Source organism: Ictalurus punctatus, chromosome 18 (assembly GCF_001660625.3).
Source record: "Ictalurus punctatus breed USDA103 chromosome 18, Coco_2.0, whole genome shotgun sequence".
NCBI lineage: Eukaryota > Metazoa > Chordata > Actinopteri > Siluriformes > Ictaluridae > Ictalurus > Ictalurus punctatus.
Genome location: NC_030433.2, coordinates 13,775,525 through 13,788,898, shown reverse-complemented (window position 1 = coordinate 13,788,898; position 13,374 = coordinate 13,775,525). Strand labels below are relative to the sequence as shown.

The window sequence follows — 13,374 nt, the reverse complement described above, 5'->3', positions numbered from 1 at the left end:
TGTCTGTCATACTACACACCATGTTTGGAGAAGAAACGGCACTGCACATCACCCTAAAAACACTATACCAACAGTGAAGTTTGGAGGTGGAATTATCATGGTCTGGGGCTGTTTTTCATCACACAGTACTGGCAGACTTCATATAATTGAAGGAACAATGAATGAAGCCCTTTACCGGGAGATTCTTGAGAAGAATCTGCTGCCATCCACTGGGATGGGGAAGATGAGACATGGGTGGACCTTCCAGCAGGACAATGATTCAAAGGAAAGGAAAGGAAACTCTCATTTGGTTTCAGAGAAAATAATTAAGGTGTTAGAATGGCCCAGTCAGTCACCTGACTTCAATCCAGTTGAGTAATATTTAAAGACAATATGTTTAGAAGAATGAGCCAAAATCACAGCTGAATACTGCGGCCCATTAATTTCTTCATAGAGGAAGTGTCTTGAAGCTGTCATTACGAACAAAGGCTTCTCCACTAAGTATTAAATTGAGGATTCCTCAATTAAGTTAAAACTTAAATAAATTTCAGGTAGCGTGTTCAATATTTTTTCCTGTGCCATTCCAGTTTATTACACATAACTTTATTTATGGACTTTAATTTTGTGAATTCTTTATATTTCTAGATTTCTTGAGTTAATACTGAAGTCTGGTGAAAATGTCATGTGAATCGCCTCGTTGGAAATATATTTACTGAAAATATATTACCAATACAATTGGTAATATAATTCCCCCACTGTACATTAGAATCAGGTGAACTTTAAAGGAATTACTGCATTTTTTTTTATATTGCAACCCCACCCTTTTATGGGACCAAAAGTAATTGTTTTATCACAGGTGTTTTATTACAAGTAAGCAGACAAAAGGTCTAGAGTTCATTTCAGTAGTAGCATTTGCATTTGGAATGTTAGTTAACTCTCTATATTAAATCCAAAGAGCTGTCACTGCTAGTGAAGCAAGAAATCATTAGGCTGAAAATGGGTTTTTTCCTTGGTGATGCTGTGCCTGGCATTTACTGCAGCTGTCTTTATTTCCTGTTTGTTCTTGGGGTGTTTTGCCATCAGCTTTGCCTATAGCAAGTGAAAGTCATGAATTGGATTCAGGTCAAATGATTGACTGGAACATCGCACAATATTTCACTTTTGCCTTTAAAAAGTTTTTGTTTGCTTTTTGAAGTGTGTTCCAGGTCATTGTCCATCTGATCTGTGAAGCACTGTCCAATGAGTTTTGAAGCAATTGGCTGAATCTGAGCACATAATATATCGCTGTAAACTTCAGAATTCATCCTACTGCTTTTGTCAGCAGTTACATCATCATTAAATACAAGGGAACCAGTTCCACTGGCAGCCATACATGTCCATGCCATAATATGAGGGTGTATGCTTCAGATCAGTTCTTTCTCTTCTTCATACTCTTCTCTTCCCATCATTCTGGTACAAGTTGATATTTGTCTTACCTGTTAGTAGGATGCCGTCTCAGAGTGTATGTTTTTTTTTGTTGTTGTTGTTTTTTTTTTTCCAGATGTTTTTTGGTCAAACTTAAACTGGTCTAACTGTTTTAAGGCTTCCCATTGGTTTAGATCTTGTGGATCCCTGTATATTTACTCTGGTGAAACCTTCTCTTTATTGTGGACTTTGACAAAGGGACAAACAGCTCAATCAGCTCCCTAGCTCCCTAGGTCATGAATCAGTATATGGTGCACACGAGTTCAGGCACTGGTAAGAACCCTGGCTCACTACACATTGGGACACTGATTACTCAATTTTTGGCGACATGACTATGTACTCGTAAAACATCACCACTGGCAGTTATCAATGTCAGGCAGGGTAATATCTTTGACATTGGATGTCATATAAATTTGTTAGCTTAATCACGTGTTTCTCTCTTGGTACTTTAAGGAGGATCGTAGACTAGATAGTGAACACTTAAGTCATTAGACTCAAACAAACTGTATGTAGAACGTGAAATAAAGTTAAAATCGCTAGCATAAGTAATCATTTGAGAGCTACAATAACAAGCTTCCTAAAGTGCAAAAGTTTCAGACACCCCCTTTTTTTTAGTACAAACTTTGTTATAGATCTTTTTAAGTCATTACAAAAAATATTTTGGATTCAGTGAATTAAATGTTACAGAAAAATGTTTGTATGTCAGTAAAGAAACCAGCATATTATGTAAGAGACCACTTTTCAGATAAAAAACACAATGATGGTGGTTGGGATTTGCTGCAAAAATAAGAAGCAAGTGAGACATTAAAAGTCTCCAGAAGAACTGTGGCTGGTTCTGCAAGATGCTCAATATAACTTACAGCTCATTTATAAAACTGCACTAATTGTCCTGTAGGCTATTATTTTTATTTTTTTGTCATACCAAATATTGACTTCATTTGCTACTGTTATACTGCTTTTTATGGTATTTTTTTTTAAATGTAGAAACACATAACCTCATTATTTTGAAGGCATCTTTGCTCTACAGCATTTCTTTGCATGTGCCTAAAACTTTTTCCCAGTACTGTACATTTATAGACAAAGTAGGCTGAGAGTTTGCCCGGCATCTTGAGCCGAGAGGCTTCCAAAAATATTACGTCATTTCCAGTAAGGGAACATAGTGAGTATCACTGCTTCTGATTTTTGCGGTGCATTGTGGGATTCTTTAGGGAGTGAACGTTCCAGTGCACTGGAAGCATTTTGTGATAGAGACAGCCCTTAAAATGGCCCTCCCTGATCAGTGCCCTGAATACTGAACCACGGAGCTGATTGAGACACACACTTATATCATCCAGTTACAGTTGTTTTACATTTACATTTATGGCATTTGGCAGATGCTCTTATTCAGAGCGACTTACATTTATCTCATTTATGCAACTGAGCAGTTGAGGGATAAGTGCCTTGCTCAAGAGCCTAGCAGTGGCAGCTTAGCAGTTCTTGGATTTGAACTAACAATCTTCCAGTCAGTAGTCCAACATCTTAAACACTGAGCTGCCACTGCCCTTTTTTCAGTGGTCTTCTGGGTATTTTGGTGTTCCTAAGCTTACAAGTGCAGTCTTTCTTTTTAAGGATGCACCAAATAGTTGATTTGGCCACACATGTTTTTGTTTTCTCTCTGATGGGTTTGTTTTGATTTTTTAGCCTACTTGTAGCTTGTTTCACTGGCAGTGACAGCTCTTTGGATGTCATATTAAGAGTTAACAGCAACAGATTGCAAATGCAACACTTGAAATCAACTAATTTTCTGTGCTTACTTGTACGTGAAATAATAATGAAGGCACAACACATCTGGAAATGGAACAGCTGAGCAGGATGCACATACCCTTAAATTAAATCTGTAAGTCTGTAATTTGAGCCCAAATCCATTATTCAGTTTCAACTCCTATATACTGCGGTAAACAGTTAAAATAATATCATTGTCAGTGTCCAAATATTTATGTACCTGACTGTGTGTAATATATAACCATTAAAATGTGGGAAGCTAGGGATTGGGCATCTACTAGCTTTTACTAGTCTACCAGTAATTCAGAAAAAGTTGTTGACTAGTCATCTTTTCCATAGTTAAATCAAAAGTTGATTGCAACTAAAGAAAATAAATAGATCTGTGCAATAAGTGTGCAGTATAATTAGTATCATATTGAATTTAAGAAAGTACTACAGGTATTTATGGATGAGCTGGCAGCTCAGCTGAAATGGAAGAGTGGAAGCGCTTTGTGGATTAATGATGGATGAAGGATGCTGTATCTATAGCATTCATGCACACTGGTCATGCACATACAAGTGTAAAGAGGAAGTTGGTTGATAGTCCAAACTGGCGTTCCATGTAGGGCTTACGCCGCTTGAAATGAGATTTGTCACCGGTTGCTCTAATCATAGCTCGCCTCTTACGCATGTACAGCTGCAGTATTATAAAATACTTAACTGCACTTTAACTGCACAGTGGCTGCTAAGAATGATGACAAATCCATCAAAGCTTGTGGTTCAGTCTGCGTGTTGTTGTGTATATGATAAAGGTAGCATAACGGTCATATGGTAGGAGCTTGGGAAGGATACGCAATGATCCAGAAGACCGGATCAGGGGGCGAATGTGGATAACAACATTGCTGAGCATAACAACATTGCTGACGTGTTATTTCAGAGGCAATACAAAAACTAATAATTATTTGAAAAAATTAAAAAGTTACATGTCTCATCTTACCAGGCACATTGATGAGTAATGTAACAAAATGCAGCATATACTGATTTATTTCTCTAAGCAGACTAAAAGTAATGAATAAAGGTATTAAAAAACGAAATATTTAATAAACCTTTAACCTTTATTTAACAAATACCTTCAGAAAACTGCTCAATTTTTGATAAAGGAAATAGGAACAGCAGAAATGTCTTTATTTTTTTATTTATTAATATATATATATATATATATATATATATATATATATATATATATATATATATATATATATATATATATATATATATATATATAAAAGATGTCCACAGCTGCAATTTTATCAGATGGAGTTTTACAATTCAATGTCCTTTTTTTCTCTTTTCCCTCATTCTGAGCTTCGACACACAATCGAGGCTGCTTTATATAATGGGACTTCTGGTATTGGCCTTGCTTACTCCAAACTCCTGTGCATCACTGAAGAGTTTAATGTGCTGAAACGCTTGCCAGATGAGCTTTCCAATTCCCTACAATTATTCAACAGAGAAAAATCTGTTTCTTTTTTTTTGGTCAACGAATCAATTAGTTGAAATGTAAAAAATGACTGGTTGAAATTCACTATTTAGAAAATACAATAACAAAATTCTTTTCAGAATTTCTCTCAGCTAATACTACTACAAACAAACAAACAGATGAGTGAAAGAATGAACAGAAGAAGAAATGAACAAAAGACAGACAGATGAATGAAGGAATGAATGAAGGGACAAATGTGTGAAGGAATGTACAAATAAAGAAATAAGCAAACTAACTAAGACGGACAGACAAACGAAGAAACAAGCAAACAAATAAGACAGGCAGACGAACAAAGAATGAATGAAGAAAAAAGAAACAAACTAAGAAAGACAAATAAAGGAACATATGAAAGAACAAATAGACAAACTAACTAAGACAGTTGAACAAAGCAACAAACAAAGACAGATAGACAGACAAACAAAATAATGAACAATGCAACAAACAAGCAAACTAAGACAGACAAATGAACAAAAGAATGAGCAAAGCAACAAAGAAACAAACAAAGACAGACAAACAACGGAAGGAATGAATGAACAAATAAACCCAAGACAGGAAAACCAAAGAATGAACAAAGCAACAAACTAAGACAAACAGGAATGAATGAAGAAACAAACAAACAACAAATAAAGAAAGACAAACAAAGGACGAAGGAACAAGCAAGCAAACAAACAAAGACAGAAAGATGACTGAAGGTATGAATGAAGAAACACACACAAACAAAGAGACAAATGAAGGGATGAACAAACAGACAGATGAATGAAGGAATGAACAAAGAAAAACAAACAGACAGACAAAGAAAGCAATTAAATGAAGGAACAAACAAACAAAGACAGAGAAATGAATTAATGAATGAAGGAACAAGCGAACAAAGAAAGGCAGACAGATGAATAAAGGAATGAACTAAGATCTACTGTCTGTCTTGCTAACTGAAAATTCAAAATTCGTTTTTGCTTGAGTTTTTTTGGTGAATCATTTTTGGTGTATGGAATTAACTCCAAAGCATTGGGGTTGATTCTTAGTATGCAAAGTCTGGAATCAGGGAATCAACTCTTTTTTGGGTTTTTTGCTTAGAAGTGAACCTCAAAGCAGGATGATGATTTGATGACTTGACACACAACGTGCGTTAAAAACGTCTGGGTTATGCATGTAACCCTGTTCCCTGAGAAGGGAACGAGATGTTGCATTGAGCATAACACTATGGGAGTGCCTCTCGTGCGTGACCGGCATCTGAAGCTTGTGTAAAATCATACCTATTTATAGGCCTGCCATGATCAGGTGACGTGGCAATTAAGCGCCTCTATTATCTGAATCAAAGACGCAATTCACAGGCCTACCCCGGTATGACAAAGCTACGCAACGTCTCGTTCCCTTCTCAGGGAACTGGGATAACCCAGACGATCCTTTTCAAAGGGAATTTCGACGTTGCGTTTAGCATAACACTATGGGAAAGAGCATACCCACTACATCATACCAAGGGTATTGCCTGTTCAAAAAGACCCAAGCCCGAGGGTCACTGCAAGACACTCGAGCCAGGGGTGGAATGAATATCCAGGCTGTAATAATGGATGAATGTGTGTGGCGTAGACCACCCTGCAGCAGCACACACATCCTGTAAGGATACCCCTTTGGACAAAGCCTTCACGGAAGCGAAAGCCCTAGTGGAATGAGCCCTTATGTCCAGAGGTGTAGCGATACCATGCGCCTCATAAGCAATAGAGATTTCTTCCACTATTCAATTAGAGATGCGCTGCTTTGACACACCATCACCTCTACTGTCGCCGCCAAAGCAAACCAGCAACTGCTCCGACTTACACCACTGGCCGGAGCGGTGGACGTAAGTACAGAGAGCCCTTACTGGACACAGTAGGTGCATTCTCTCTTGTTCTGGTGTGGGAAATGGAAGAGGGCAGAAAGCCTGCAACACCACAGGCTGGGCAGCCGATGTAGGCACTTTAGGAATAATCCAGCATAGGATACAGGAAGGCCTTGGCTAAACCAGGAGCAAAGTCAAGGCAGGAAGGGGAAACAGAGAGAGATTGTAAATCTCCTACTCGCTAGAGAGATGTCAGGGCCAGCAGAAGAGCTACCTTTAGAGTCAGAAACTTCTCAGGGGCTGACTCTAAGGGCTCAAATGGGGCCCCTGACAGACCTTCTAGGACCACAGAAAGGTCCCATGAAGGTATGCACGGCCTGCAGACCTGCCTCAGCCGCCTGACACCACGCATGAACCTCGAAGTTAGAGGCTGTTGCTCCACAGAGGCTCCATCAGCAGGGGCGTGGCTGGCCGCAATGGCAGCCACATAAACCCTGATTGTAGAAGGAGCCCACCCCGCTGAGAAATGTTCTTGTAAGAACTCCAGGACTGTAGCTATTGCGCAATTCACTGGGTCTACAGTGGATCCCTGCAGATGGGAATCTCCCAAGGAGTGCCATCTAGCAGGGATATTATCTCTGAGAACCATATTCAAGCTGGCCAATAAGGTGCTACTAGCAGCAGACAGACTGTCTTGGTGAACTCTCGCTAGAACTTGTGCGAGCAGAGCGATCAGGGGAAAAGCATACTGATGTGACCTTGGCCACCTGTGTACCATGTTGTCCAGCCCTAATTGTGCGGGAGGAGTGAGGATGAACCACAGCAGGCCGTGTGTTGTCTCCGAACACATGCAGTCCCTCTTGGCCAAACCTTGCCATATGGACTCCACCACTTGTGGATGGAGCCACCAGTTCCTGAGCCTCAGCCCCTGCATCAACAGGATGTCTGCCCCCATATTCCCAGAATGTACATTGCACTCACTGACAAACTTTCCTTCTGCCCAGAGAAGAATTAGTTGTACCTGCCTGAACAGGGGGCATGGACATAATCCTCCCTGGTGTTCAATATTTGAGACCACCGGTGTGTTGTCTGTAAACACATGGTGATCTCCCAATTGAGGAAGAAGGAATTTCATTGCTAGAAATATGGCCCACTTTTCTAGGCAATTTATATGCCGCTCCAGATGAGGGCCGCACCAGAGACCGTGAGCTGGACAGCTGTCTAAGACCACGCTCCAGCCTGTGAGGGAGGTGTCTCATTACCGTCTTGTGCTAATCAGACACCCCTAGAGTGTGACCCGAGGCTAGAAACCAGGGACACTCAAATTCTCAGAGCACAGAGGCATTGTCACGTGACACTGAATATTCTCAGAGGTTTCGTCCTTGGACGAAACCCCCGACCCCCACTACTGAATGATCTCCTGTGAAATAGGCCCATAAGGGCCAATAGTCTCCCAAGATCCAGCTTTATTTTGCTCAGTGTTGATAGGATTGACCCTACACATGTTGGGGATAGAAACACCCTCATCGTAGTAGAATCCTTATAACGCCTAGAAAAGTTGTCCACTGCACTGGGGAAAGCATACTTTTCTGAGGTTCAACCTGAGCCCCAAGCTCTTCATGTGGGCGAGAACAACATCCCGATGTTGAACTGCCAGTTCCCTGGATCGTGCTAGAATTAACAGGTGTCCAGGTAGTTTAGTACACAGATGTCCTGGAGTCACAATGGAGCCAGAGTGACATCCATGCACTTTGTCAAGGTGTGAGGGGATAAAGCTAGCGATATTATACATGGAAATATGCACTTTTTAGATCTATCGTCACAAACCAGTCCTCAAACTGAATCTGTGGAACGATAAGTTTGGGCGTCAGCATCTTGAACCTGTATGTCTGAAGAGTACAGTTCAGATGACGTGGATCTAAAATTGGCTGCATACTCCTATTTTTTACGGACCAGGAAATAACGGCTGTAAAAACCTTCCTCCCTCAGGGAAAGGGGTACATGTTCTATGGCCCCTTTGTCCATGAGGGATCTTACTTCCTGTGCTAACGTTGGGCTCTGGTCTGTGCTGACTACTGTGGTGAGCACTGAACCGGGGGGGGGTTCAAGCTATAAACTGGATCCAGTAACCCTTTTCTACGGTAGACAGAACCCCTGGAGACATATTTGGCAGTAGTTTCCATGCTGCCAGATGATCTTTAGTGACCTTAACTATTCCACATTCTATTGGAGGGAAAGCATCAGATTTTCGTTGCCCTGTGACAGCTCGCTGACCAGAGAACACTGAAAACTTGGGACCGCCTTGGCTAGGGGAGGCCCTACAGTAGCACTGGGGGCTAACTTCCCCAACAACCTCATGTCCCCTGATACGTCCCTCCACGGCCCCTCAGGACCGTTCTTCTTTGCTTGCTTGGCCATTATGACCATTCTCAGATTAGGCCTAGTAGCAGGCCGTGACTGTGGCCGCGCGGTTCCCCTGGCTGTCTGCGGGAGTTGCTGGGCTGCCATACTCATTTCTGGGTCTCCCTCGAACTAGTGAACTCGAGACAACAGGGAAGGAACTGGCTGAATGCCGCCATATGTCGAGCTCACTCAGCAGGTCTGCTTGGTAGGCCTGCAACACTGTCATTGTCTGCAGTGACTCGCAAGCAAGACTACTACCACATAAGCCTTGCCCACCAATGCCACAGTGGCCTTACACAGTGGCTTGGATGGCAAAGCCCCCCTAATTACCTGCCACCAATGGAGAGCGGTAGCTCGCAAGCACCTCCTCCACCTTCAGCATAGCTAAATAGCCGTGCCGTTCATTTCCCACAATGGCCGAATAATCCAACATTGTGGGGTTATAAATACGGCTTATGCATGGTTTTCCCCCAGAAGCCTGATATTTTGTCATGCACTTGTGGAAGAAAGGGCAGTTTCTGCAGTGTGAGGGATTTACTTTCACTGACGAGAAAAAAGGCTCATCCAGCCTTAGTAATCACTTCAAGCAGCTCTTTATATGCTGCTTTCAGTTTTTAGCACACCCTTCTGGCTCCTCAGAGTCAGAGAGGAATTATTACTATTATTTTGTGTGTTTTTTTTTCCCCCCTCCTTTCGGCTTTCTTAAACCCAACTCACTTCCGACAACAGCGTGAGTCGCGAGCCGAGCTGCTTAATGTAGGCATTACCGTCGTATGCTACATCCCTAGACACTTCACCCAGAAAGTGTGCACTATTCCCCGTGATGAAACGAGAGCAAGCCGTAACACAATTTCTCAATTCTCTCACTCATATTTTTCTCTCTCATTCCTTTTTTTCTTCTTTTTTTTTTAAAGGTATAGAAAAGTTCAGAGATTTTCAGAAAAGATAGCAAGGAAATGAAGCATGTTTTTGTTTCTTTCCACAAACAACTGACATGCAGTCTTTCGCTGAAGATAATAAAGGCTGATGGCACGGTTCACAGGTGCCATATTTATATCATGCGGCGTGCTTAATTGCCATGTCACCTGATCATGGCAGGCCTATAAATAGTCATGATTTTACACAAGCTTCAGATGCTGGTCATGCACGAGAGGCGCTCCCATAGTGTTATGCTAAACGCAACGTCGAAGTTCTCTTAGAAAGGGAACTATTTTTTAATCGAGCATGTTAAGAAAAGTAAATGAAGTGACAGGAATCAGAAATTAATTTCATTAGTTATTTTATAAGGTAATTGATTCAAATACTAGCTTTGGTAGTTGTGGCGTAGATCAAAGATTATCACCAGTCTTTTTCCTCCAGCAGTTTGCAAAGTCATATTTCCCCTTCAATACATTTCTCACAAAATGATGTAAGTTCTGATATTACTGAGCATTTTGATTTAAAAAGTGTATCATGTTTGTAAAAATGAATCCTGGTTGTACATGTTAAAATGAAAAAAACTAATCACAATAATAGCTATTGAAACATAATATTCAAAATTCCTCTCATCTCTCATTCTGACTTGCCCTGGTTGCCAGGGTACGCTACGACGTCCATATTTGTCATTTGCAAACAGAAGACAATGAATTCTCATAAGAAACATAATTAAAGGTATTTAAATTAGTCGTATTCCAGCACAGTGTGAAAGAGCTGTCATTATTTATAGGCACTTTATCAATTAATAAATATATGACATATAAATGGTGTTAGCTTTTTTCAGTCCTCACGAAGGTGACGCTGTACTACTGTATTTTGCACCATAAAAAAGATTTAGGCTTCACAGAACAACGTCATGGCATTACTGACCTCCTTCTGTCACAAACTGCAACATAATTTCTGTCTGTGTATTTGCCAAGTGTGTGAGAAAGTAATCTAAAGATGTGAACATGAACGTCTGAATTAAAACCTGCTATTATCCAGTTTTGTGGAAAAAAGAAAGTGACACATTCCTGACTGTGATTTTTTTTCTTCTCTCTCTCTCTCTCTTTTTTTTTTTTTTCATTTTTTTATAGGTGTTACCGAACCAGGTAAGAATGCAGTTTTTCCCCTGCTTCTTGTGTATGCTGGACTTTGTTTTCTAAGAGCACAGAAAAATCAGGCACTGCATGAGAACATTTAGCTCTCGAAAAAAACAGACAGATCCAGGCAGTCCATGGTTGGGATTAGCATTGATTGGGCATGCAATCAGACTGCTTTTGGTGAGGCCTGAGATGCTTGGTCACGCTGTGGGGTTTGTATTATTCCACTACAGCTGCCTTCTGTGGCAACAGTCAGATTTTCATGAATTGAATTTGATTGTGGGGAGCATGTACTTCATTTCTGCTGTCGAACATGCTGCTGCAGTGTCATTTGAAGGTGAACGGGATCGGACGCTTTCTACAGGTATCACTGCAGGATCTACTTCTGGGTGTGCCTCATGTGCTCTCTAATCTTGTGTTATCGGTTCTGCGCTCAAAGACGTAACACTAATTCTTAATCGCATTCATATCATGCAGAGTCTTCATTATTACAGTATCACAAATCTAAAAATGGCATTTTCTCATCCAGGTCATGCTTGACGTACAACATTTCACATTTAATCATTAATAATAGAGAAAACCTATGATCTGATAATTAAACACTAATTTCTGGACAGTAATTCCCCCGGAGCAAAAAAAAAAAAAAGAACAATACCCTTACAAAAACTTATTTGAGTGTACAAAAAAAAATTATATACATTTATTATATGCTTTCATTATATGCTAATGCCTCCTGCATTTGAAAAGAAGTAGACTGTGTTAACTGTTTTTACAGCTCACTTTTGCAATACTAGCACACCCACTTTGTCATGTAATGGGTTTTAGGAGATGGATGCAAGTGCAGTTAAGAGCATTATTGGAGCGAGACAGACAAATCCAAAAACGTATGGCAAAACCGTGGCCAAAAACAAGCGAGGAGTCAGACAATCGGAAAACGGGCATAAACTGGGCTTAGACACGAATCGTGAAACGAGGACGAGAACAGGATCAAAACCATGAACCGAGAACGAGGATAAACAGCTCAGTAGGGTACAGACAATCACAATACTTCGCCCTGAACAAAGACACACAAAGGGTTTAAATAATTAACCTAATCAACGGTAAAATAAAAACAGCTGCGAATAATGACGACACATGAGGGAGACAACCAGTGACAAGACAGGGACAGAGACAAGGCATAAACCGAAACAAAACACACACGTGTCAAAATTAAACAAAGTCAGTGTCACTGAAAACCCAGAAGCTTGCACTGTCGTGCTTCGGGCAGTTGAGCGCGAGGGAAATCCATGATAGACGTGATATAGTATAAATTATAAAAATAATAAATCGTCGCAAAATCCTAACAGAAAAATACAACCATGTCTCTTTGTCAACATTTTCAGTTAAGAAAACTTCCAAATCCCGTTCCAATCTTTCCCTTTTATTATAGGATCTGAGTGAATTAGTTTTATTTTTCCTTCAATGTCCAATCCAACCAATATTTGTTGGTATCTGCCTGATACCGATCCTGGGATTTGGATCAGTACCATGTCAAATCTTTATTGTAATTATTGATTTCTTTGGTGTTCATTATTAGTTCAGTGTATGTCTTTAAAAAAACTGCATTAACATAATAACATTTTATTCCCAACCACAGTAACATTTTATATTTCCCAACATTATTTTTCCAACAAATAATTAAATGTTACTGAAAAACAACATATTATGTAATAGACCACTTCATAAACCACTGTTGTGTTATGACACCAAAGGGGGGGGGTCTTTTATTTTAAAAGAAACCTGGCAAGACTTATTGCACTTAGTCTATTCATTCTACCAAATAACATGTTTGAACATCAATGAAGATATCTTCTTTTAATGAACATATATAGCCTTTTTACATTCATATAACAAAAACACTTTGCTGAGCCTAAGCCTTTCCATGGTAAGGAAAACTGTGCAAATATTGTTTACTTCAGTAACTTATAATTAATGTATTACAATAAAGCTTAAATTAGCTTAGTTTTTATCTTGTGCAGTAGTGTCCAGTATATTGTATATTATATACTTCAAAGTGGGCTACTCTGTGTGTGATATGTTTTTTCTCTCCGTTTTACACAGACCTAATTGTGTATGAGGATCAACTTAAACAGGTGCTGAATTCTCTTTCACAGTAGCAATAGATTCTATGTCAGATGTTAAAATCGCAGTTTTGAGCTGTATATGTTGTTTAGGTAAAAGCATTACTGTCAGAGAAGCGCCCTCGGTGGGGGGATATGTCGTTCTGGTGCTCAGCAGTCCGTAGCACGACAGCACACGTTTCCGGGTTGTTAGACTTTTGTTTACTTTGTACACGTGTTTTGTTATAGTTTATGTCTTGTCTCCACCCCATATTGTTA

The 13,374-nt window shown here is 40.0% G+C and overlaps 1 protein-coding gene across 4 annotated transcripts in view; it reads left to right on the top strand.

Moving 5' to 3' along the window:
- nrxn2a (neurexin 2a) overlaps positions 1–13,374 on the top strand; it is a 462,873-nt gene that overhangs the window by 137,861 nt on the left and 311,638 nt on the right. For 2 of the 4 annotated variants that reach the window (XM_047161856.2, XM_017492878.3), the window contains exon 6: positions 10,991–11,005. The exons of the other annotated variants lie outside the window; for them this stretch is intronic. In XM_047161856.2, the coding sequence (XP_047017812.2) occupies positions 10,991–11,005 (15 nt within the window). The remainder of the gene's footprint in view (positions 1–10,990; positions 11,006–13,374) is intronic. 4 annotated transcript variants of the gene reach the window in all.